Source organism: Pseudopipra pipra, chromosome 16 (genome assembly GCF_036250125.1).
Source record: "Pseudopipra pipra isolate bDixPip1 chromosome 16, bDixPip1.hap1, whole genome shotgun sequence".
NCBI classification, from domain to species: Eukaryota; Metazoa; Chordata; class Aves; order Passeriformes; family Pipridae; genus Pseudopipra; species Pseudopipra pipra.
Genome location: NC_087564.1, coordinates 9659756 through 9685476, shown reverse-complemented (window position 1 = coordinate 9685476; position 25721 = coordinate 9659756). Strand labels below are relative to the sequence as shown.

The 25721-nt window shown below is 40.4% G+C and overlaps 3 protein-coding genes and 1 long non-coding RNA gene across 12 annotated transcripts in view; 2 read left to right on the top strand and 2 right to left on the bottom strand.

Annotated features, from left to right (window-relative positions):
• The window catches only part of LOC135423139 (uncharacterized), a 58069-nt gene extending 46726 nt beyond the window's left edge, over positions 1 to 11343 (bottom strand). For all 4 annotated transcript variants that reach the window (XR_010434713.1, XR_010434712.1, XR_010434714.1 and 1 more), the window contains exon 1: positions 10860 to 11343. This is a non-coding gene — a long non-coding RNA (uncharacterized LOC135423139). The remainder of the gene's footprint in view (positions 1 to 10859) is intronic.
• LOC135422844 (parvalbumin, thymic CPV3) lies at positions 2880 to 5932 on the top strand. Its single transcript, XM_064672343.1, has 4 exons — positions 2880 to 3139; positions 3488 to 3620; positions 4048 to 4157; positions 5665 to 5932. Exons 1-4 carry the CDS (start codon positions 3079 to 3081, stop codon positions 5688 to 5690), a joined length of 330 nt encoding a protein of 109 aa, XP_064528413.1. The 5' UTR covers positions 2880 to 3078; the 3' UTR covers positions 5691 to 5932.
• Positions 11287 to 24532, top strand: CCZ1 (CCZ1 homolog, vacuolar protein trafficking and biogenesis associated). The gene is made up of 15 exons (XM_064673061.1): positions 11287 to 11488; positions 13058 to 13155; positions 13283 to 13376; positions 13474 to 13548; positions 14160 to 14207; positions 14737 to 14820; positions 16561 to 16736; positions 17353 to 17434; positions 17615 to 17676; positions 18582 to 18693; positions 19296 to 19329; positions 19665 to 19782; positions 21745 to 21903; positions 22915 to 23042; positions 24185 to 24532. The coding sequence occupies exons 1-15, from the start codon at positions 11387 to 11389 to the stop codon at positions 24238 to 24240; spliced, it is 1428 nt and encodes a 475-aa protein (XP_064529131.1). The 5' UTR covers positions 11287 to 11386; the 3' UTR covers positions 24241 to 24532.
• The window catches only part of LOC135423126 (radial spoke head 10 homolog B-like), a 16328-nt gene continuing 13637 nt past the window's right edge, over positions 23031 to 25721 (bottom strand). For all 6 annotated transcript variants that reach the window (XM_064673049.1, XM_064673050.1, XM_064673048.1 and 3 more), the window contains 2 exons: positions 25491 to 25686; positions 23031 to 25100 (listed from right to left, as the gene is read on the bottom strand). In XM_064673049.1, the coding sequence (XP_064529119.1) occupies positions 24764 to 25100; positions 25491 to 25686 (533 nt within the window). In that variant the 3' untranslated portion in view covers positions 23031 to 24763. The remainder of the gene's footprint in view (positions 25101 to 25490; positions 25687 to 25721) is intronic.

The window sequence follows — 25721 nt, the reverse complement described above, 5'->3', positions numbered from 1 at the left end:
AAAATAATTACAGTCACCCAGGTTAACACATACTCCAGAAATAAGAAAAGCAGACAATTTAGCTGTAAAATAAATTATCTCATTAAAACATCCCTTAATATACTAATCCCTGATTATTGCATTCTAATTGTAGTGGAGGGAACCCTGTACTTCAGATGAAGTGTCATTAATAAATAAATAAAACCCAGTAACCCTAGATTCCCACCTGTATCAATATACAGTGACATCAACTTGATTCTGAAATTCAGCTCTTTTAGGCTTTTGTAAACCATCTTTCAGCCAGGATTAGCATCACTTTTGTTGTCAGTGTTGAATTTCAAACATTCAAAGATCCCTTCGTAAGCAATAACAGCAATTAACTCACTTTTAGTTGAGAATATATTTTAACATAACATTAATTCTGGCCATTTTACTCCTGTGGAATGCAAGAACAGCTCAGCCCCCCGTGTGCCATGGCAGTGTATGAGGGAACCACGTGCCATTCCTTGAACATATGTGCTTATATTTTAGTGCAGTGCCTGAATTAGTTGCAGGCATATTTTGAGGTTGAATATTACATGCTCACCTTGATCTTGTCATTTTTCTCCACTTCAATTTCCTCATTCTCTCCATGACTAATTAGTGTTGGATGGCAAGTCAAACATTCAAACAAAGCAAGCAGTTCAATGAGCACTGTGTAGGAGCCAGCAGAAATAAAGGAAGTCTCCTATAAAGCACTATCACAGAGGTATAAAAAAGCACCTTTTCTCTAGAAACATGTTGGCAGTAAAAATGACAAGAGGAATCAGTAAAACAGCCATTCTGTTCAAACTCGTGTCAGCTTGAGATGATTATAAAGGAGAAAACTCACACGGGGTGCAAAAAGGTACCTACGAGGATGAACGTTATTTCAGGGTCATTTGGAGAAAGATCTGGCACTGCCACTGCCTGATAGACCATAATACCATGGAAATCTCAGCCAGAAAGCAACAGGAGTATATAGTACTCATGAATGAAGAAGATAAATGGAAAGAACACCCAAAGGTCTGAGATCAGATCTTCAGCTTTTACAAATCAGCATTGTTTAATTTGTTTTAGTCAGACAATGTACAATAGCCCAGGGTCCTTAGGTGTAACAGGAAAGGCTTCTTCCAGTTTTCCTACTGGGAGAGATAGAAGGGAGCATCATTTCCTTACCAGATGCTGGGATTTGGGACCAAAGGTGAGCCTGATTATTTGTGGTTTAAGCCACTTTCTCTTGCTTACAAAAGATGTAGCAAAAAGAGTAAAAGTATCTTTACATTATGTCTGCTTTTTGTGCCCCTGATACCTTTTTTTCTCTATCCAAACCCAAGCAGTGCTGTGGAACAACTGCTGTGACTGCCACTTCTGTCACTGCCATTAAACCAAGCAGGAGCAAACTCACTGCAGTCTACTCACTTACACCAGGGTTTAAATATATTACTGCTCTACTCCACAGTATAATTTGTAACTGTAGCTACTATAAACTTGCTTAAAGCTGGAAATAGACTTTTGTCTGAGAAGAAAAACCTCATATCTGCTGTTTTGAGTTTTCTTACTGCTTTTTGTTCCAAAATTAATGCTCTTGAAATATATAATAAACCACCACTTATTTATACCTCCAATTCAAATGTCCTATTAAGGAAATAGATTGTGAGAGTGTGTGTTATAAGATGAATATAAGTTCATCTCCACACTTACAAAGTCTGATTCCTACAACTATTATTTATAGAAATAGTCTATTATTGATTTAATGTGATTTAAAATATTCAAAATCGATTATTACATAGGCCACCTGATCATAATAATCATCTTCCAAGGAATACTCACAGCAAGGTCAACTTATTCAGCTTTACCTAGTTCAAAGTTTTGTGTCACTGAAGGCTTTGGTTTCTGTTTCTGTAATTTAGAACATGGTCAGGAAGTATGAAATGAATCTTACTGTAGAAAGATCACCCAAATTAGGGCTTGCTTTCCTCTATCTTGGTGACAAGTCATCTTTGTCAGAATGACACATTGTCACCTCTGATCTTTCATCTCCAACCTCCTCTACACATTCCAAAGGATCAACAGACTTAGGGAAACAAAGTCATTTCTTTTCATAAGGATTTGACTGCTGGAGTCTCTTCTGAGGAGAGACTTTCAGGTGCAGAGGTTACCTGTTAACATACTTGGAGAATGAAAGGCTGTTTTGATGGCAGAGTTGTACTTAATTAAACAATAGTGGATTTATTAAAATAAAATGTTCTTCTTGTCCATATTATCTTAGGATATAAATAGAAAGAAAAGTTTAATTAGTTAAGGAAGAAATTTGAGCCAGGTCTCAATTCAAACATTTGATCCATGAAAGTGTAACCTAAGCAGTGGTTATTGTCACCTTTTGAATCCTTTATAAGACAGAGTAGCAAGTAGAGCCAACATTACTATTTTGCCTGGTGTCTCCTCAGCTATTTTTCCTTTACTTAGCTGAGAAAACTCTAAAGGTGAGCTGCTGACTTGAGAATAATTAAATGAAATTACTGTGCAGAGCTGCACCAGTAGTAAGTACAATAACCATTGTTCTAAGATTTTTCTTTTAATTGCTGAAATTACATATGGATGGACCTTATATAGATAAGTATCAGTTTTCTTTTTATTCTTCAGAGCTGTTGGGGGAGACAATAGAAGCAAACTTTCTTGCCTTTCCTTTTCCCACTGCATCTACTGTTATTTCTGTTGCCAGATGTCATGTGTTCCAGTTAAATTAATAGTTACACAGAGTTTAAAAACGTGCTGTACTTTAATAGGTTGAAGGTAAATGATAAAAAATTGGTAATCAACTCACAACATGATTTATGTAAAGCATCTCATTAAAGAGCATTATTTCAGCACTGAATTTTTTTAAGGAGGTAGTGTACTAAATCTTGTCCTTTGTTTAGGAATAGCAGAGATGCTGGTTTGATCAGTTAGGTTAATCTACCCCTAGAAGCCTTGTTATCCTTATAGTGTTCTTCGAAACACAAGAAAACCAATTTTTTTGTAAGATGCATTTGCATTTCACAACTCTGTTTGCAATATGCTCTTTTGCACAGGTTTAAAATGAGCCTCACAGACATCCTAAGCCCTTCGGATATTGCTGCTGCTCTGCGGGACTGCCAAGGTGAGGAAACAATTCAAACCCTGACCCGATTATTGTGGGTAACACAGGGCAGGTTTGACTCAGGCCTGAAGGAATACTGAACAAGTGCATACTTTAAACTGATTTCCATGATCTCTTTACTCAGCTGTCACAGAATGTTTGTTCATAACTGGTTTATCTTGGCAGTTTGATTTTGTTTGATGTTTAGGAGGGTACGGGCCAGTAGGGCAAATTCATCCTCTCCTTGACAGGCTTCACCTACTGTTCATGCTTAGAACAACTCTAATGTAACAAAGCAGAGCCCTCAGACCATTTAGGAACAATGAACAAAGTGGTCTGGGGTTAATTTTTTTATTAATTTATTTTCAGCTCCAGATTCCTTTAGTCCCAAAAAATTCTTTCAGATCAGTGGGATGTCTAAAAAGAGTAGCAGCCAGCTCAAGGAGATCTTCCGGATCCTCGACAATGACCAAAGTGGCTATATTGAGGAAGATGAGCTCAAGTAAGGATTTTATTAACTATTTAGATGTTATCAAGCTATCAGCACTTTTTACTTTCCAGAACTGTTCTGCAAATGTGAACACAAGTTATGCTAAATGTTGATAAATCCTTCAGCAGATTGTGAAATTTGTATTTAAATAGATAATCCCTACAGAGAAAAACAAATTAGTAATACCTGCCTTTGATGCTTAGTATAGAAAACAATAACTCCCTGGGGCTGGATTTTGATAGCAGAATCAATTGTATCAGGGTTGGACTTACAAAGCAGGAATATATACAACTAAGATTTAGCTTATCAAACAAAGCAGTGTTTGAAGGACTTGGCTATTGTGGTGAATGATTTAGAGATAGCTATCAGTTTGGTTATACAACAAGCATAGAAAAATAATATTGTGTGAAAATCTAAACCTAAGTTTTTTTCTTCCGAGGTATTTCCTTCAGAGGTTTGAGTGTGGAGCCAGAGTGTTAACCACCTCAGAAACCAAGACCTTCCTGGCAGCTGCAGATCACGACGGGGACGGGAAAATCGGGGCTGAAGGTATTGACTTGTTCAAATGCAGAACAAGGCTCCCTGGGGTGTGTTGTAATGATGTGTGATTCTCTTTTATGTTGATGGTACATCAATGTACCTCCAGTGATTTTACTGAAACCCTTGCAGAAGCAACCTTTTAAAGGTGGAAAGGGTCCCTGATCTTACAGGTTCATCTCTGCAGCTGCTTTGGCACAAGCAAGTCAAAAAAACCTGAGGAACTTTCCTGTTGCTTCTCACTCACAAATTTCCAGTTGCTCTGAAGGGAACTGCCCCTTATTTCTCCTCCCACTGACTGATGTAAGGCAGCGCTGGTACCACTTGTAATACGCAAATGCAACGTCAAGAACAAAGAACCAGCTGTGCCCAGAGGAACCAACAGCACACACAGCAGCTCGTTTACAGCAGCAATTTCCCAACAGAAATTCCACTAGTCACTGACTGACACTTCCAATATGCAGGAGCCAGCAGCACTGGCATAATAAGGAGAACAGAATGATCAGGTGTCACTACTCCAACACAAGATCCCCCAGCAGGATCTGTTGGATGCTATTTGTCTGCAGTGGCAGGGTAAGGACCCGACAGGAAGGAGCAGCTGTTCTAGGAAGCAGCAGGTTGCACTCACCGCTGCAAATGCTGGTGGGATTTAATGGCTGCTCAGTGCAGAAACCTCCTGATCTCCTCATTCCCTATTTCTGAGCCCTGTTTTGAACACGAAGCACACTCACACAAAAGGCTGGCAGCTAATGGGAGAGCAGCAAGTGCCCAGGGAGAGCAGCAAGTGCCCAGGCCAGCATGAAAGAGGCTTAGGGAATAGCACGCAGGGAATGTGCTGGCAGGCAGATTCCCCAGCTCACTGCACCAGCAGGACAGAGCTCTTCTGTTTCTTTCTTTGGAAGGAATTAAATCCAGTTCCTTAGGAACTATGCCAGAATAAACACACATGATTTATGAAGCAATCCATATACTAATATAGTCATTCAGGACAGGACTGATCAGACACTAATTCACTGAAGCCAAACATTTAAAAGACCTTTCAATAACAGTATCTTGTTGCACAACACAATACTCCAGGATCATACCACGTGGAACTGCACAATTTTTGGGCTTTAGACAGTGCTCTAAATCAACACTTCTCAACTATGGAAGTGTTACAAACAGCTAATAAAACACACGGACTCACTTTTCATTTTTTTTTAGTTCAGCTCTTAACTACTTCTTACTCAAATTCTACATAAGCCATTCCAGTATTTTTGCCTAGGATTAGTATTATGCAGAGAGAAGGCTAAAGCTACCCTGAATATTTTATTACTCCCTGTAAGTGTCAGCAAAACACTGCCTTTCCATCTGCTGTTTAGAAGAGGATGTTTAGGCAATGCCCCTTTTCTCTGGTCATATATCAGGGAACTGTTTTCTGTTCATTCCTGTTCTAAATCTCTTGATATGTTACTAATCTTTTCCTGCTAATCCTTTCATATTAGTATTTCTACTGTAAATAATCTCTTATCTTTCACAGAATTCCAGGAAATGGTGCAGGCTTAGAGATTCAAAAGGACCAAACAAGATAGAATTGGGATGAATCTGCACAAGACATTCCAAACCCTTGAAAATCAGAAGTCCCTTGTTTATCTTGACGGTGTCTGTTATTTGTTCATCGCCTTAGTAACAAAATGAAACACTGATTACTGATTTTTTTCATTGTGTGGACCACTCACATTGTTCTAAACTCTATTTAGGAGACACTTCCCTTAAAAATACCCAATAAAAATTAATCATATACTGTAGCTTGTGTCTGTTTTTCTGTCTCCTAAACTGAAATGTGAATTCTTAAACTTAAAGTGTTCATCCCTTCAAGATCTGGGTCTTATCAGACCTTTGTATATGGGATATCTTTTGAAATTAGTGAGAGTTCCTCCTGGATTAAGCCTAAATTCTCACAACACTCAGGTGTCCATCAAAGACTAGGAGCTCAGATGCAGTTGTGAGGTAGGTGAGGATAAAATCTCTCACTGACTTCCAAGTGAAGAGCAGTCACACATTTTTGCTTAAAAAGTGGCTTCTGAGTGAGATTGTTGCAGTTTCAAACCACTTTTTTGCATTAGCCAATTAATAGATGAGGAAAGTAAAACCCACATGCTTTCCTGCAGAAAGAATTAAAAGGAAAGCCACGTGGACTTGAGGTTTCAGACAACTGTGAGGTTCTAAGAAGCAGAGGGGAAGCAAAAGATATCTTCTTGGTGGTATTTTCTAGTTTTCTCAATAGAGAGGACTAAAAGCGTGGAGGAAGAAATTGTAACAAATGCATGTTGAAAAGCTCCAGTGTCCTCTGCCTGGTATTTCTGGGCTATGACTGACATATTAAAAATGTCCCTCACAAACACAATCATCTCTGGGGATGCTGATGCTTTGATATGCTGGGCCCTTTGCTCTCTCCCAGCCTGTGTTTTGCAAACCTAACAAAAGAGTAATTAAAAATTTTCTGTTGGCTTCCAAACGTGTTCATCATCAAAGCAAAAGCAGTCAAATACATTAAAATTCTCCTTCACTCAGTGTGAAGAAAAGTTCATGCAATGCCATTCTCCAAGGCACCCTACACAACTACCAACACAAATTCCATAAGGATTCCTCCCTCAGGACTCCTCTATGTGCTCTCTGCAGCTATTGACTCTTTTGGGAGCCAAGCATTGGCAAGCCAGCCAAAAAATACCTACTGCCTTTTGAAAAAACATGTATCTATTAATCCACAATTCTTAGCAGCTGACAAATGAAAACAGATTTTTTGTCCCATTTCAAAATGTTTTTGAGCAGCTTAATTTGCCACAGAAGTTGTAGAATTTCATATGGCACTCACATCTTTTCTCTTACTGTGCAAAATTCACACAAACTGATAAAAAATTACCATTGAATTTTAAGACTGTTTTTAATGTTATGAAATACACTCAGATGGCATAAATTTCTAGAGTATCAGGGACTTAAATAGAGCTACTCAGATTTACAAGCCAAGGGTCTGACCATGAGGAACTGACCCACAGCAATTCTCATAGCATGGGGTGGATGTCACAGGATAGTCACAAGAAATAAAGTGTGTTCTTGGCAATGAAATCAGTCTGATGACAGAAGGGTCTTGGAGCAGTTTACATGTAAGTAACAAACAAAGTGCTCTCCATTTCGCTGACAATTAGGTGTCCTGACCTTGACTAATCACCTTGCATCAGGCAGGCAAATGCATGTGAAATAAAGAATTTTCCAGGTGCTGTTACACTCTGAACTCTAGTTCCCCTCAATGCCTCGGCCTTTGCACCATGAACCTCGACAAAGAAACCCAGAGGCAAAGCACAAATTCTGTTACTCTCCACTAAGATGTAACATGCTGGAGCAGGTCACTGGCACAGGTAGACAGAGCATTCCTGCAGTGCCCTGGCCCTCAACAAATTTGTGAGCAAAATTAGAATCTCCTTCATTCCCCAGAAAGAAGAATATGCCTCAACTGTCTGCATCTGAAGTTCCTGTAAAACAACAAAATGTACTCAGGTTCAACCAAGAGGCAACAAACAAAAAGGAACCACTTCTTGGCCTGACATGAAATTTTAACTACGCATTTCCATCAGGAAAAAGAGTGACTTAAAAAACCTCAATAGTTCAGCACCTACCTCAGTAGATTACTGCTCTTCATGGGAGAACATTTTAAGTAAAGAAACACTTGCTGACTTGTAGGATTTCTGAAGTGGAAGAAACTTGTAAAGTTAAAACAACTTATTCCTTCCCTGGGATCCTTGAAACACTAGATGATATTTTGGAATGCTTTTATAACACATGTGATAGTGATAACAAACTGGATTTACTCACTGACAAAGATACTTGTCTGCTCTCTGGCCTAAACCAAAATACTCTTTCTGGAGACATGGCGTGTAGAATTCCAGCTGCTTCAAGTAGGCACTTGTAATGGAGAAAGCTCCTGGGCAGGGTTTTATTGACTGACAAGGAAGGAAAAACTAAAGATGTTGGCCATATATAACCCCCATTTAACATACAGATATGGGTATAAGCATATTTTTAATGAACAGGATGGAAATAAGGACTGCATCAGACTGCTGCACTCACCACAACGATCTGACATGAAAGGCAGCAGTCAGAAATCAGCCACCACTGACAATCACACTTAGAGATGGCAACAGAAGCTGCAACTAGTTATCAGAATTATCACTTGTACACTGTACACTGAAATGACTCACTAGACACGACTACTATAAAAATACAGTTTTGGAAAACACCAGAATACTTGTGATTACATTAAAATACAGGTCTCGAGAGTTCCATTCCACATTATGTACTCTATAATACCCTGTGCCACACTATCCTGTCCATGAATAGTTACAATTAAAATATGAAAGAATAAACAGTAGCTTTATTCAACCTCTAAGCACAAAAAATGCCATCCCTTAAATATGTCAAACTATGACATCATTCTTCATGCAATTCTCATTTCTTGCAGTGACCATCAGGGAAATAATTAACTTAATAGTATAATTAATCTTCAGAGCTGAAATCCTTTTAGCAGTCTAGCCCCTTCATCATCCTCTCTTCCCAGCTTTTCTTTCACGAGTATAATGTTATGTGTTGTGGTAACAACACATTAAACAAACCAAAACATTTAAATATCTCGAGTTTTGCACGAAAGCGGTTTTTTATTGCTACTCAGTAACTTTGTGTCCTTAATCATAACCCAAGCTAGTGTAAGGTTACCATCTCCCTTTATGAAATCCCTGACCCTGCAAAGCAAATACATCCATTATTAAACCATCTTTACTCACCACGACACTCACACTGTTGCTCACACTCCTGACACCACACTGAGAAGGAATCTGGGGGAGGTGAGTGCTGTCTTAGCAGGAGCCCTGCTCCAGCTGCAGGGCTGTGTTTTCACAGAGAGCTTCAAAGGCCTGGGACAGTGTTAACAAAGCCTGCAGACCAGGGATACACAGGCATTGTGCTTTTTGCTGGATCACAGCATTATTTTGTAATTTATTTGCTAAACTAATCCCAAACTGCTGAGTCTACGCATTTGTTAACACATTTAGACCACATACTGTCAATGGAGCAGCTATTTGAGCTGTCAGCTGTATTTATTTAAAGCTGTCAGCTCTAACACCCAGAGTGATTTATAGTATACCTTTTTGTTAAGTCTGCTACTATGCAGCTGACGGAAATGCCAAAAATAGTATCCAGAAATAGGTTCAACAAACCAAAACATATGCCTACACAATACTATTTCTTACTCCTATGTTATTTTAAAAATAAATTAGAAAGCAGTCATAAAGCTGTTAATTGCTTGCCTCTTGATGCAGGGGTTGTCCTGCAAATTCCCCATGTACTTATGCAGCAGTTTAATTTTACATAATCATGGGCGAGGAATCACATTTCAAACTCGGGGTGATCTGATGCCACCTTGCAAATGTCAAGGTGTGGTGTTACTGCACATACAATTAAGAAGATGGGATGAAATTGGAACCACAATCGAAGTTTCTTCCTGCCCTGTTAATGTGTACATTAGAAATGTAATAATTTAATTGAATCTCTTATCACTTACACTTTGTAGATTCTCACAAATACTTCCACCAAAAGCAATGTCAAGTTACAGATGAGGTTGCACCAAGCAGAATTATATTTTATCAATCACTACACATATATTAATTCCTTTCCTAGGGAATGTTTGGCAAGGAAACACCTTCCTTAGCAATCACCAATTACAGTGAGTCCCCACTGTCCAATTGCACATGCCTCCACAAGGTAACCCCTGCACCAGTATTTGTATTACAGCAGTAAACAGGCACCTTAGTCATAGCCCAGAATCTCCATCTTGTTAAGTCCTGACCAAATACAGATCTAAATATTTATAAACAATTTTATAAATATTGAAACCAACACAACCCAAAATCTACAGTCACTGCAGTTTCATAATTTCTTTGGTGAGAAATTAATTAACTTGACTATAAATAGCACCAATTTTAAGAATTTCCACATTTTGCTTTAAGTGAGTAGCATGAAGAAATTAACTTCCCCTCTGACAGTCTTGATCACCACCTCACCCCTGCCTGCAGCAGAGCACAAACAAGGGGGGAACTGCTCTTTTTGTTCGATATATTCAATCCTGACTGGATGTTCCCAGAAATTGTCTCAACTATGCTGCAGCCTTCAAATGGACAGACTATTAAAGAAAGGGCTCATCTGCACACGCTGCTGAATTTAAACTCAGAGCTGTAGGGTAGAAAATTAGAATTACTGTGTGTGGATGTCTTATCCTGACATGTTTGGCCTGATGTTTCCTCAGAGAAACCCTGGGGAGCCCAGTACAGCAGGGCCTTTCCTCATCCTGCTCTGCTGGCAAGGGGCAGGAGTCACCCTCTGCTGTGGCCTCTCTGAAAACACCTACATGAAATGATAAAGCAGATTCTGTCTGCAGTTTTGGAAACATTTCCTACAACTGTCTGGGAGTGCTGTGGCTCGGCCTGTTGTGTCCCTCCTACCCGTCCGGACCACACATGTAGCTGTGTTTACTCCTAATTTAGTTCACACTGAATTTTATTAAAATGGGAATTGAACACTAATAGAAAAGCTTATTTTATTAGTTAAATGCCACTATCTTAAAATGCCAGACAAAAAACCTGAAAAAAATAATCAGAACAGACATAATATTTATGGTGAAAGGATTACCTGCACTATGTCATGCTGGATTACATTTCCTTCAACGTACTCAAACTTGTTGATCTCATCTTTCAAACACCGAATTCTAACTTTAAAAATAAATCGTTACTACTTTTTCCGGCAGCCCTGAACGAGTTAGAGGGGAGCGAACCGCGCCTGTGTTTCCTCTGCGAACAGGGGTGCGCTGGGGCAGAGCGGCACCCCCGGGCCCACCGGGACGGGCTGTGCCCCTCAGGGATCTGTGATTCCCGCTGGAGGTCCCCGCACAGCCCCTCGCTGAGGGAACACCGGGACCCCCCGGCCTCCCCTGCCTGGGCTCCCGCCGCTCCGTGCCCGCCGTGTCTGGCGGGGGCGCTGCGGGTCCATCCCCGCCTGCCGGGAGCGCTTCCCGGCCGATCCTGCTCTTCCGGGGCGGAGGCGGGAGGGCGGCCGGGCCGGGCCGCTGCAGGCGCGGCGGGGCCGGGGCTGGTGCCGGTGCCGGGGCGGCCTCGGGCCGCTCCCGATGGTGTCTGGCGGCTGCCGGCCCCAGGCTCAGGATGGCGGCGGCGGCGGGGGGGGCCAGCCAGGAGAAGCAGCTCGCTCCGACCCTCCTCAGTTTCTTCATCTACAACCCCAAGCTGGGGCCCAAAGAGGGAGAGGTACCGGGGGCTGTCGCCGCCGGGGCTGCGGGGACAGGCGGGCACCTCCCGGCGGGGCTGGCCCTGCCCCAGGCCCGGGACCGGCCCCCGACAAAGGCGGCCGGAGCTGCGGCTTTCCCGGCCCGCAGCAGCCCCGGGGATTTGGGTGGCAGCGGGGCCGGGATCGGTCTCTGCTTCAGACCGAACAGGAGCAGTAACCGGGGGGGTTGTCACCGGCAGGGCCTGTATTGGAGATGGGGAGCTGGACAGGCAGTAACTATGTTTCACTGATGCTGTAACTTTCTCTAAAAATAACTTTCTGGATGTAGATACAATGTGGTTACTATTACTGTTACAGGTTACTGTTTAACTTCGTTAAATTCAAGTTACTGCTGATGTTCTCTTGGTGCTGTGACCCTTAACAAGTACACTCAAGTTCTAGTCTCTAGCTTTAGAAAACAGCATGTTGTGTGGCTCATGTGATAATCTTCAGCTGTAACAGTTTTTGAACAGAGCAGTGTACTTACATACTTAGTAGTGATGGGACAGGGAGGCTGAATGTGCCCTCAGCAAGCTCCTGGGTGACTCCAACCCGGGGCAAGCTGTTGGTGCTCTGCAGGGACCTTCGGCGAGCTGGGGAATGGGCCGGCAGGATCCTGGTGGAGCTCAGGAAAGGCAAAGTCCCGTGTGTGGGGTGAAATAATCTCACACACCATGGCAGGTCAGGGGCTGACTGGTTGGAAGCAGCTTTGCAGAACAGGACCAGGGAGTCTGGTGACCAACAGGTCGTACGTGAATCAGCAGCACTTGTGGCAGTGGAGCCGGGCTGTGGCTCAGCAGGGCCAGTGGAGTGATTGCTTCCCCCTCTCCAGCACGTGTGGGACTGCTGGTGGGTGCTGTGTTCCTCCAGGGCTTCCCAGGGTAGCAAAAATACCGACAAGATGAAGCAAGCCCAGTGAAAAGCTCTCGAGCCAGTCTGTGGCGTACCAGGAGAGCCTTCGACTGTATTTGTGCAGCCTGAAGAACAGACGATGTGGAAGAGGGTCTGAGGGCAGTTCCACCAGCCTAAAAAATGGCTGGAGATGGTGGAGTCGGGTTCTTGAAGTGAAAGAATGAGACCTAATGGATTAAGTTCCAGCAAGGGAAATTCCGATGAGCTAGAAGAAAAACATTCTTCACAGTGAAGTGGTCTAATAGGAGAGCAGGGCCTGGAAAGGTTGTGGAATTTCCATCTTTGGATGTATCGAAAACATGACTGGACAAGGCCTGGAGCAATCTGAGCTGGCTTTGAAACTAGCCTTGCTTTGATCTGGCTTTGAAGCTCGCCTTGCTTTGAACTAGCTGAGAAGTGATTTCAATAGCCTTCAATTTATAAAGTATTTTGAGATATCATGGGATGACTGACTGCTTAAATGTGCTTAACTATGCTTTTATCCATTATTACAGAAGCCCATTTTGGTACAAGATAAAATTCTGCCTAGGAAATACAGGGATTAAAGTTAAAAAACAAGCAAACCATGTACTCAGTATTCTTTAACTCTGATTCTGTGAAAATTCATTTGCTTGGATTCTTCTTTTTTCACATTTTAGGAAGAAAAGAAGATTCTCTTCTATCACCCAAATGAAGTAGAAAAGAATGAAAAAATTAGAAATGTGGGGCTATGTGAAGCTATAGTGCAATTCACGAGGTAAGAAGTCTGATTGCATGGCTTGTTGTGTTGGCACAAGCACTGTATTTTAAATCTCTCAAGTCATATGTCTTCTTGCTGTGACTGTGTATAAATACCTGTGTCCACATATATGTCTTCTTTCCAGGACCTTTAGTCCAACAAAACCAGCAAAATCCCTACATACACAGAAGAACAGACAATTTTTCCACGAACCTGAAGAAAACTTCTGGATGGTCATGGTACTTATGCATGTGATCTGCATGTTCCTAAAGCACCATCCTGCAATGTTCTCCATGCATTCTGCATTGTCTAATACCAGCCTGTTCCACTTCCTAGGTTGTACGGAATCCCATAATAGAAAAACACAAAGATGGAAAGCCAGTCTATGAATATCAGGAAGAAGAATTGCTGGTAAGACTGAATTTTCTTTCTTTTTTTTTTTTTTTTTTTAAATGGGTTATATTGTATTTTGTGGGTACTTCCAGAAATATCTTAGTTTGATTCTTCTTGAACTGCTGTCAAAGTAGTGTGCACTACTTCCATTCCTTATTGTGTCCTAACAAAAGGATGGGTGTCATAGGGACTCTATTTTGCCACTTAATAGTCTTTTTGCATCTGGGTTAAGATCTTAGCCCCAAAAAACCTGCTATGGTGTCCCACCTCCTTCAGCCTTTGACCTGGATGAAGAGAGAGCTGCCAGAAGTAGGTTCATGTTCACTGGCTGCTGGCCTCAGGGAGGGGACTATTTGTGACTGGAATCTTGGGCATGAGTTTGTAAGGTGCTTTGGGTACTAAATGTGAGGGGGGAAGGGACTCCCTTTATTGAAATTGTACTTAATGAGTACAAAGACAGTACAAAGCATTTCTAAATGCTGACTGAAAATGCTATTTAACTTTTCAGAGATTGATTTCTCTAAATTGTGTCTTTGCTGGCTCTTTGAAAACATACATTACGTTTAGCTCAGCCAAAATACTTGTAATTCTGCCTCTGCTTCACTGATGTGCTGCTCTCTTTCCTGCAGGACAAGGTCTATAGCTCGGTCCTGCAGCAGTGCTACAGCATGTACAAGGTACAGTTAATACCAGAGGCTCCTCTTGGGAAGGGAAGAAGATCTTCATGGTACCCTTTGGGTGTGCAAGCTCATCATTGCTTTGGCATTCTCATCTCATCACTGTTATCTGCTCTCTTCCTGCAGCTGAAATGGAATTCATGGAAGAGAAAAATACAGCTCTGTGCTGGTTCAATAGCTTATTGTAATAATAAAAGCCTTCATGGGCAGTTACACTAATAAGTATTTGATTTTGATGGTGTTAGCTATTATCTGCTTGAGAAACAGCCCTGGTTAAAGGCCTTTTACAAAACAAGAGCATGACACTTAAATGACACATAAATATTCTGCCTCTGCTGCCATATCTACCTGGACTCTGCAAATCTGAGATGTTTTTTCAATAAAGAAGGGGTACATTTGGATTGATGTGGAGTACAAATACTGAGGAATGGGAGGTGTATTGTAATCTAGCTATATTTATAGCCAAGTTACAAGAAATTATTGTAAATGATTGCCCAACTAACTGATTTTTTTTTCTTTTAACTGTTAGCTTTTCAATGGCACGTTCCTGAAGGCCATGGAAGATGGAGGTGTGAAAGGTCTAAAGGAGAGACTAGAGAAATTCTTCCATCGGGTAAGACCTTATTTTTCAGGCACATAAAGTGTGATTCTGCATTAGAAATAAGATGCAAAAATCTCCTCTAAGTGGCAGCAGTGTGACTATAAAATATAGGCAGTGGAAAACGTGTGGTGACAACACAAAGTATCTGGGTACTCATTTTGTCAAATACTTCCTGCTTCTACTAGCTCAGTAGGTTCTTCAAGTGGAGTTGAACCACAAAGCATGGATATGGCTTGATGGAACAGCTTAGCTGTTGGATATTTTACCTAACAGAATCGTGTTCATTCTTCGGAAATTCTGTTTTGCTGTTTGAATTGGTTACTATGATAGCAGTTTTGAGTTTTATTTGAGTTACTGTTGCAGAATCATTGCCTTTGGAAGGAACCTGGGAAGGTCATCCAGTTCAGCCTCCTACTCAAAGCAGGGAAACACTGTATTTAAACTCTCCTGCCCAGGGCTTTGGATGGTTGAGTCTTGAAAAGATCCAGGGGTGGAGATTCCACACCCTGCGAGCACAGGGTGAAGTAGTAAATAGTTGAAATTTTTAACTTCTTCCCCCTACCACACCCCCAGGTGGAATTAGTAGTCATGCCTGAGAAGGTTAGAGGAAATATTGTCTTCATTATAACTAGTCTTCAGAATGTAATTTCAAAGCTGATGCTTCAGTGAAAGAATGAAAAGCAAAATCTATTTCTGAGCAAGAAATCAAATATTATTCATGTATTTTTCACAGCAAGTAACTGACTGAATAGTCTGGCAGAATTTTGAGTTCCTACATGAAAAGTTTCATCAAGCTTTAAAAGGTGGCAGCCAAGTGCCCCCATTTTCCTTGTTTGCACAGAAGGAAACAGGACTGCTGGCAGCAGTTAGTGCTCTTGTGGTAGAGATGTGAATCTTGAGATCCCTGATAAGGATGGAGTGTAGACACTGCATAATGGTGTTTAAAATTTTGTTCTCCTAACAGATTTTTAAAATAACACAACGTTGTGACAGTGTAAACAGAAGTACAGGCTTTGCTTGTGGATTGGGGAGGGTCTTGTTTTGTTTGTTTGTAAGACTTGTAGGCTTTAGAATAAACACCACTGGCACAAGGAGTACTTTGATGAGTTGATGTGTGCTTCTGTCTATTAAAAATAGACCATGGCAAAAGAGAAAGTAATGTATTTTTATCTTTAAAACATTGTTTTTCTTTGATGTTCCTACTGAGGATAAAACAGTAATTTCTATAGATTTGTATAATAGAAAGAAACCTAATGAAAATTTCTCTTTTTCATCAGGAAATCAGAAGAGCTTAAAAAATGTAGTCGTGCAAATTGTCTGTTATAACCCTATTGAACAAGTTAGCAACATGTTGCTGGCAGGCTTGCACTGCACTGAAACTCTGAAAAGAAATAAGACTTAGGTTACAAACTGAGAGAAATCTGTCATGCTGTAATTATTACTTGTGTGTTTTTGGTGATGTGAAATGACTGTAGAGGGAGCCACTGGATAACACATCTTTCACAGAGCACTGGATAGTGCATTAGAAATCTCTTGGTAAAGGTTACACTCTTATCAAGAAAGAGAACAACAGAAAATATCTCTTCCTTTGCACATTGAAAGCTAATTATCTGCTCCCAAGACAAGCAGGACAGGAAGGATTTTCTTTCTTTGCTATTCCAGATTATTGGTGATTAGACTCAAATTTGTAATTTAAATCTACACATTGGCAGTTTTCTGAATTCTAAAAGCCACCTATCATTGTTCTCCCAGTACTTGCAGACACTGCACTTACAGTCTTGTGATCTGCTGGATGTGTTTTGTGGAATCAGTTTCTTCCCACTGGATAAAATGACTTACTTGAAAATTCAGTCATTTATTAATAGGATGGAAGAAAGCCTGAACATAGTCAAGTATACTGCATTCCTCTACAATGACCAGCTTATCTGGTAGGTACTTCAGTAATTCTTTTGTGTGTCTTCAACTTCTCATCCTATAAATAAGTGTCAAAATAGAAAAGCTTTTGAATCAGTGAAAGAGTTGGACGAAAATGAGAAAACATGAGTCATGCTACCATTCAGTAGAAAAGGCATTGGTCTGAGCTTTAAAATCTCTAGCCTGTATCAAATTATTACCTCCTGGGGAGCAGCTGGAGAAGTGTCCTTGTCATCTCCATCACAAGAGCCTCTGTGAATATACAAAGGTTCCTTCATAGGAATTTTTAGTAGTGAAGGTAATTAAATTAAGGATTGGTCTTCATGTAATTCTGTACTAGAAGTTGCAATGCTTGTGAAGAGTTCTACTTAAAAATGGATTTAAGAATAGCAAACTGGATCTTTGTATAAGTATAATTTTATTTCTTTTCTGGTTTATGGCTAATTTATATGTGTTTTGCATTTAGCAAATAAACTAACATTGTAATAGAAATTAATGTTCTGGGATTGACTCTACTGAGACACTGAAATGTTGTTGCCCTGGTTTATTATGTGCTCTGCCCGAGTTTTGGTTGGAGGAAAATGTGTGATCTGAACTGCAGCACAAACATCATTTATGGTTTTTTTCTAGGAGTGGACTGGAGCAAGATGACATGAGAATTTTGTACAAATATCTCACAACATCTCTGTTTCCAAGGCACATGGAACCTGAGGTATTATAGTTGGGTTGGGATTTTTTGGGCGTGAAAGTGGTTGGTTTGGGTATTGTGTTTGTTATTTTTTCTTTTCTCCCCATATCTCTGATCCTACTAAGGGCTAAAATACCAAGGAGAAATCTCTCTCTTCTCTCTGCCTCTAAGCTGGTTTTTCTGGTGTGTCCTTTTTTGCTTCAGTTAGCAGGAAGAGATTCTCCAATACGTGCTGAAATGCCGGGAAATCTGCAGCACTATGGAAGGTGGGTCCTGTTTTACTGTCCCCATCTGCTGCTCCTTCCCTCAAGGGCAAAACCCCTGGCAGAAGTATGTGTATTTTGAGTACATACCCACACACAGTTCATTCCAGAGGGTTGCACAGTAGGTGCTGCAATGTGAAACCTAACCTCTGGAAAAAAGAGAAAATGCTTCATTAACGTAACTTCACATTTATTTTTCTTCCCATTGCTCTTAATGCACTGCCTGACAAATTTGGGAATTGCTCCAGTCATTGCTTTTCAATCAGGCACTCCAGACAAAGGTGTAGATTTAATCTAGGATTTACCAATTGCTTTTCCTCTGTACTCAGCATCAGGGTGGGGAATTCTGCACTTAAGCAGCTGGGCAACAGAATTTTGAGTAATTGTGGGTTTGGACATCCTTCATCACGAGAATTCCTCTTCCTTGATTTATTGTATTCCTTTGGGATCAAGACATTGGCACACACTCCCTGTCTACGCCCCTCTCCCAAGTTTAGGTGCTTCTAGTACACCACTTCCTACACCAAACTAGTCTGGATGTACTGTTGGACAGGAAAGGAAGGGGCTTCCCCATAGCAACAAAAAAGGGGTTTTAAAGATACTCACAAATTGAAGATGGAAAGAATTTTGTTGCTGTTTCTTTGATAATCTGCACAGCTTTTCCTTAGCATTATTCTGCATTTCTGATGCTGTTTCTGTAAGTCTTTGAGGCATAATTGCAAATAATCCTTAAAAAATGTAAGAGTGTTGAGTACAAAGGGCTCTATGCCTGTGTGGATAGCTGAAAACTCACTGTATTCAAATCTATTCATACATGCAAGTAATTGTTAGTTTGGAGAACACCTGTTAAACTGGAGAAACTGAAATACAGGAACTCATCTCACCTGACCTGTTGAATTATTTTCTAGGTTTCTTACTGGACCTTTAAATCTTAATGATCCAGAAACAAAATGCCGTTTCCCCAAAATATTTGTTAACACTGATGACACTTATGAGGAGCTTCATTTAATTGTTTATAAGGTATTATCCTTTTCTCTGCAATCCCTCCACAGAATTAGGAATCTCTGCACAATTAAGACAGTGATGTGAAGTACTTAAGAATGTATAGAAAGGTGCACAGATATGACCAGGTTACAGCAAAGAGACAGAAAAATAACATTTCTAGCAAACAACTTTAAAGCCTGAATCCTCTTTCCCCCTCTCTTGTACCCTCTCCAGAACAAGCAGCTGTTTTATTAAAACAAAGTACCAGCCTTCAGTTGCTTTAAGTGATTTCATACCTGGCTTGAGTAGGATTAATCAATAAAATAAATTTTTTTTATATTAAATCCAAATTTCTTGAAGACATCTTTGCATAAATGCATTTTTACCAAATTTTACCTTTCCCCTACAACTTAAACTGTTAACTGGGCTGATTTGAAAATCATAGCTTGACTCTGTTGTGTAGGATTGCAAAGAGATTATCCTGTTGAAATGCTACCTTTCAAGTAGATTTTTTTAATTTCTTCTTTAATTTAACTGCTTCACCTGCGTGTGACCTCACTGAAGTATTGTCATTTATTTGAGGTAGTTGAGGTAACCTGTTGTAAATGGTTTTTTTGCTTTAACTTTTTTTGTTCCAGGCCATGAGTGCAGCTGTCTGCTTTATGATTGATGGTAAGTACCTGTCAGCATCACTTCTTTGGCAAGATGTAGTTAGTACAAAATACTTTCACATGCAGCTTGTTTTACTCTTGAAAAATACATTAATTTGTTATTTGAGTCTCTTTTTCATGAGTGCTTTTATCAGTCTGCTCCAATACTTAAAGTAACTCAATTTACACACTAAATACTGCTTCAGTGAGCCACTTTCAAAATCACCCATAAGGTTGTAATTATGAGAAAAAATTGTCCTTGGACTCATACTGATGTTTAAAGAGAACAACTACAGAAACTGTACCTTCAGCTGTGGGAAGGGAATCCCATCTCTGCCCTTCCTTTCCCTGGCACAGCTTCGATCCCGCCCACGCTGGAGTTCTGCCGGAAGCTGGACAGCATTGTTGGGCCTCAGCTCACCGTGCTGGCATCAGACATTTGTGAACAATACAACATCAACAAGAGGATATCGGGGTTTGTACCACACTTCCTGCTGCATTCCCTCATTACATGCTGAAAAGTTAGGTTGAATGAACTGCTTAAATAACAATATGAGCCCAGCTTTTGAAAGCATTGAGTTAACTGTGTACTTTGAACAATGTTTGTCTACCTTTCTGCACCCTAAGTGTTTATGAAGTGCATGTCCTTGCATGCTTAGGTCTCCCTGAAGAAAGAACATAGATGTTACTAATTTAGGAACGAGTGTTAATTGTGTGGCTGAAATCTTTTTCCTCTGTGTGTATAATTGTTGCAGAAAAAATAATGTAAATACTAAGGCAAATACGACCATTACCAATTGACATTCTGCATCCTCCTGCCCCAGCTGTCAGCAAATCATTCAGGTGCAAGAGGTGGAACTTCTTTCATGTGTGCACTGAAACAAACTGACAAATCTTCTGACACCTCTCCCCCATATTGAGGTAGAGAAGTAGCAGTTCCCTCAAAATTTTAACCTCAGTTTATACTGTCTAGCTTTTCTTGAGGAAAACAGAATCTCATAATGTTCACAAATAGCCCTCTGGCCAGTAGAACATTTAAGTTTAAAAAATAAATTAAAAATATCATTGTCTTTTCCCACATTCTCCTTCATGCAGATTTCCTTTGAATTCTGCTTTCCCAGGCTGCTGTTCTGTGTAATGTTCAAAAAACAGCATTTTTCACATCAAGTGGTCACTGACTGACTATTGCCTTAGGAACAAGGCTTGGACAGTGTAACTCTTCACTCAGTTACAAATCCAAAAGCAAAATGAAGGTTTAGGTACCAGAACAACTCCTGTTTAACAATTTCAAACGGGGATTTTAGTGAGTGGATTATTTGGTTACAACAGAAGCTTTACAGCTGAGGACTTGACCTGCCATAAAATTGTATCTATTTTTCAAGAGATGTGTTAGTTGGGGAAGCAAGAACAGTATCACATATGGCAACAAAGGAGGAATTCAACCAAAGATAGGTGGGGGAGTGAACTCATTCAGTGGTAGCTTCCCAAATCAGCAAAATCGCACGGGATAGAATAGGATGTGCCTGAAATTGTGCCAATCTACTAAATCATTAAACTTGGGCTTTTTAAATGTCATCTGGGACTGGCTTTGGCAGCTTTAACTCTTTAAAAGTTTAATGCCATGGTGTCCTGAAAACATGATCCAGTTTCTTGACACTGATGCATGTGGGTGACGGAGAGCAGGGGTATCTGGTTGTTTGCTGAGGTGAGTGGTGTCATCACAGTATCTCCCTGCTCCTAAATAATGCATTGCCTCAAGTACCAATTGCTGTAGCCAGTTTTTGCATATCTTGAATTTGTTGTGGCTTCTAACAAAACTACAGCTCTAAGTGACAGTTTTTATATTAAGTACATAAAAGTGGAAATGGAGGAACACTGCCAAGGCTTTGAAAATAGTCTCTTGCTTGGCCCCCACAAATGCTGGGGGCAAATCTAAGTGCCTGGATCAGGGAAGAGTTTGTTCTCTGGGTTGTAACCAATAACAAAGACATGAATGGAAGATGACTTATTGATCAAAGTAAAGACTGAGCATCCATTCAAATCAGAGGGGACTGGCCTAGGGGAGAGCAGCAAGGGAACAAAATGGGGACAGAGCAAAACCAGCTCATTAGAAAAATGCAAATGAATTACTACTGTGAAGGGGGACAATGCCTTTAGACTCCCCTGTGTCTGTTCACTGGCAGCCTAAGCAGCAGAAGGGGAAACACTGGCTGGTTCTGCAGGCTCGTTTGTGTTTTGTTTTGTTTTGTTTTTTTAAAGTGTGTTAAAATGAAGTGCAATCCCACAAGTCTTAAAACACTTGGGTCTCTTCAATGTGAAGATGACTTCAGGCTGTCTAAGCTTTGCACTGCTCACTACCCATTGTCTGTGAAGCCTGTGGTTATAGAACATGTCAGTATTCACAAATCACTTTTTTTTTCTTTTTAAATCTTCCTAGGGCTGAGAAGGAACCTCAGTTTAAGTTTATCTATTTCAATCACATGAACCTGGCAGAGAAAAGTACCATTCACATGAGGAAAACACCCAGTGTATCACTTGCATCTGTTCACCCCGACCTCATGAAGATTCTCGGTGACATCAACAGTGACTTCTCCAGGTAATGCTTAACTATTAAATAGTCTGTAACTCCTACTGTCAATTAGATTTTTTTTTTCCAAATGACTGAAGCTTTCCAGTCTTTTTTGTTGATGGCTGGCTGTTCATGTTTGGTCTTTTGTGTTGGTTTAGAAGCAGACCATCTTAAACAGAATTTCTAGTGTCCTTTTAAAAAAATAACTTAGAAGAAGGCCAGGGCCTCTATCCAAGAAAATATCTAATCTGTTGGAGGCCTCAGAGTAGTCATAACAAATGGGATGGGAAGCACTAAAGTCTGACTAATCTGAGGAAGAAGTAGAAAGGACAGGCAAACCTGCTTGTGCCTGTGTCATCCTTGCCCCTGCCACAGCTGGGGGCTGCTGGGGTGAGACAATGGATGGACTGTGGACCTTGCAGTTACTGCAGTCCTGAGGGAGAAGACAAGTGGCTTCTTGTCAATGGGTATCAAGCCTGAAAGTGGGAGAGACCTTCTGTCATAATAAAGAACATGAAAATGTTGAGTGACTGTGATTAATTATGTAATTAACAACTAGCAATTTTCCCACTCTGCTTAAGGAAGGACAAGGTTTTCATTTTTCTATGAATGAAAAAAGAATGGTTCATCATATTATGGAAGACTGGGTTAGTGACAGCTTTAGAGAATGTATCTAACTGTTGAGCATGGTTTAGGTCTAGGTTTAGAATTTAGTTCTGTGAAAGCTCAGAATCACCAAACCATAGCAAATCATCATTCTGTCAAGTGTGTCCTTACCAGAACAGAGGAGAGGTGTTTTCTTCAGAGCACCAGAGTGTTTAGAATATGGACAAATTAATGATTTACACATTTGGGGATGTCTTAAGCAGCCATTTATGAAGCCTTTGACTGCTGAATGATGGCTGAGTTAGAATTGGTATTCTCTTTGATACTGCACAACCACAACAACTTATGACAGGGAACTGTCCTAATGATTACAGACAAATTGTTGAAGATGAACTTGCTGCCACCTTCTTTACTTCCCAAAATTTCTTTCAGAGTTGATGAAGATGAAGAAATTATCGTGAAGGCAATGAGTGATTACTGGGTAGTTGGGAAGAAGTCTGACCAGAGAGAACTGTATGTTATTTTGAATCAAAAAAATGTAAATCTGATTGAAGTTAATGGTAAGGATTGTTTTTTATTACATCTAAATACAGTTACTACTAGAATGTATGTCCCTAGGGAAGTAATAAAATCCATCTCATGAGAAATGTAGAGAGTGATTGATCTTTGATAGACCAGGTGAGTTTGCCCAAGGTTTTAGTCTGCCTTCTATCAGCTGTGAAAGAACAGCATAAATATTCAGCAGACATTCTTAATTATTAATCACTCATTATTCCTCCTTCAAATAATAGAGGAGAGATCTATGAGCTTAGTTTAGGAGTAATTAATACAGTATATGACAGGTGAGAGATGAACATATTTACATCTGAGTTGGGTTTTACTTGTCAGTGATCCAGGGGTAGGTTACTTACACATGATATCTGTCTGTCTGTCCTGCCAGGGATCCTCATCCCATTGCTGTCTTGTTTCTAACGTGGTTTTCAGAATGACTTACTGTGACTAAGAGTGCAAATGAACATTAGGATGCAATAAGCTTTTAAATTGCTATTTCTCCTAAAGTCTGTTTGAATCTTGCTTGCAGCAATTTTGGGGCTCTCTGTCATAACAGGAGGAATGTGCTCACTTAGACAATGGGAAAGAATTAATACTTTCCAGGACCAAAGCCTAGCAACCTACACTTTAAAAAGAGAAATGAGTTGCATGACGTAGAAATCTTTGTGTAATTGTCTCTCAGCATCAAACCTGCCACCCAGAAACAGTAAATGAGTGTTTCTGTGCCTGATAAACTTAGAAAGTGTTCTCTACCAAATAGCACAAAGCAAAAGTTTTGCTGACTTGATTTATTGTACAGACTACCCTAATTCCTCCTCTCTCTGAAAAAGGGGTTATAATGTACTTCCTTAGGATGGAGCCAAGTCTGCTGCTGTTGCAGTGTAAGTTTGCCAAGATGAGTGGCCCATCATTTACACTTCAGCCACTTAAAATACAACTCACCTTTCAGACAGGGTGAGATGCCAGACTTGACTTGACTTTCTCCTACTGAAGACAGAGTAACATTAAGTGTATTTCTACGTTAGAAACTCATAGGGTTTTTTCTGTTTGAATTTAAGTATATTCTCTGTGATGATCCCCAGGGTTTCTCTTGAGGAGGTTTCTGTAAAAATATCATACTGAAGTATCTTTTTTTTTTTTTTATTAACAGAAGAAGTGAAGAAACTTTGTGCAACACAGTTTAACAATATTTTCTTCTTGGATTGATCTGCAAAGGGCTGATTTATTGAAGATGTCAATGTCAGGCACTTGTTCAACATGAGAAGTTATTAGTCATATTATTGACTGGAATAATGACAATAGTAAAGCAATACTTGCTTTGTAAGAATCAAAATTTCTACTAAAATCTGTAAACTCTGACCATAAAATTTTTAAATTTTAAACATGTTTATGTGCAAGCTAATTAGAAACCAGTCTGAATTCATCTGTACCATTCCATTCTGATATGTTATGTGAATATTTTGCTGGAAAATAAAGCTAATAATTGTTACACTTTTAAGGGCATCCTTTTGTTTTCCTGTGTTCATTTGCATCATTGTGTGACTATCTGATAGTTTAGTGCAATGTAACTTGCCCAAGACCCCGGTGCAAACAGACAGTTTCCCTCTGAAATCAATTCTTGTGCATACAGTCTTATAATTTTTACAGCTCCCTACAAGTGTTGTTGTTCTAGTGTTGTTTGGGTTTGTTTGGTTTTTTTTTTCTATTTGAAGAGAACTTGCTTGAAGTTTCAGTGGTTTTTACCAGAGGGTTTGTTTTTCTTGTTAGCAGGCCCCGTGTTACCTGCAGGTGCTGCCTTCTGTGCCTCTTTCTTCACTGAGGGGGCTTTCTTTTGGGCCTCTTTCTTCTGTGAGGAGTCTTTCCTGTGGGCATCTTTCTTTGGAGAGGGCCCTCCCTTCTGTGCCTCCCCCTTTGACAGGCGCGCTCTGCTTCCCTTCCGCGGGGACACTTCCTGTGGGACAGGATCCTCCGACCCCTCAGCATCTGCACTCTGGGAGGCACGGGCTTTTTCTGCTGCAGCTGCTTCTTGTCTCCTTACCTCTTCTGCTTCTCTTTCAGCAATGAGTCTGAGTGGACAAAGTTTGAATTTAATGTACTGCAAGAGGGGGGAGACAGATTTATACTGGCTATGGAACTCCAGCCCTACTCAGAGTCTGAGCAGGACGAACCGTCCTAGTGGAGAGAGGCAGAGTCTGTCTGGTCACCACTTCAAGTCCAAACATATCTTAACTGTCTTTGCCAGGAAATATCAGAGTTAAGAGTCCTGTAACCTGAAAGCAGCCTGTATTTGTTACTCCAGGCAGTTACATTCTCTATGTTACTAATTACACCTGGATGAGTTTGTTTTCCAGTTCCAGTAAGCTAAACTACTTTCTTAAGCACATTTCTCATTTTCAATAATTTTGTTAGAGGAAGATAGGAGATAACAGTAGTGCAAGACAAGATTCAACACTTACTTTGCCAGCTCCACATCCTTGATCTTTCTCAGCTCAGCTAATTCGACATCCTCCTTTCGCTTTTCTTCTACTTTTTGCCTCAGCACTTTCTCCTGCTGGTAAGCAGGGAAGAGCTTTGTTGTGAAAAAGATTTCCATCTGATACATCCACAGACAAAATTTCTCATCTTGTTCAGTTTTGTCTTCTTTTGCTTCATCTGCAACATGGAAATTAAACATGCTTATTTAGCAG

Coding starts and splice junctions, on each gene's coding strand:
- LOC135422844 (XM_064672343.1), top strand. CDS start 3,079: ATGAGCCTCACAGACATCCTAAGCCCTTCGGATATTGCTGCTGCTCTG. Junction 3,140..3,487: donor TGCTCTGCGGGACTGCCAAG/GTGAGGAAACAA, acceptor ATTTATTTTCAG/CTCCAGATTCCTTTAGTCCC. Junction 3,621..4,047: donor ATTGAGGAAGATGAGCTCAA/GTAAGGATTTTA, acceptor TTTTCTTCCGAG/GTATTTCCTTCAGAGGTTTG.
- CCZ1 (XM_064673061.1), top strand. CDS start 11,387: ATGGCGGCGGCGGCGGGGGGGGCCAGCCAGGAGAAGCAGCTCGCTCCG. Junction 16,737..17,352: donor TACAATGACCAGCTTATCTG/GTAGGTACTTCA, acceptor GTTTTTTTCTAG/GAGTGGACTGGAGCAAGATG. Junction 23,043..24,184: donor AAATCTGATTGAAGTTAATG/GTAAGGATTGTT, acceptor TTTTATTAACAG/AAGAAGTGAAGAAACTTTGT.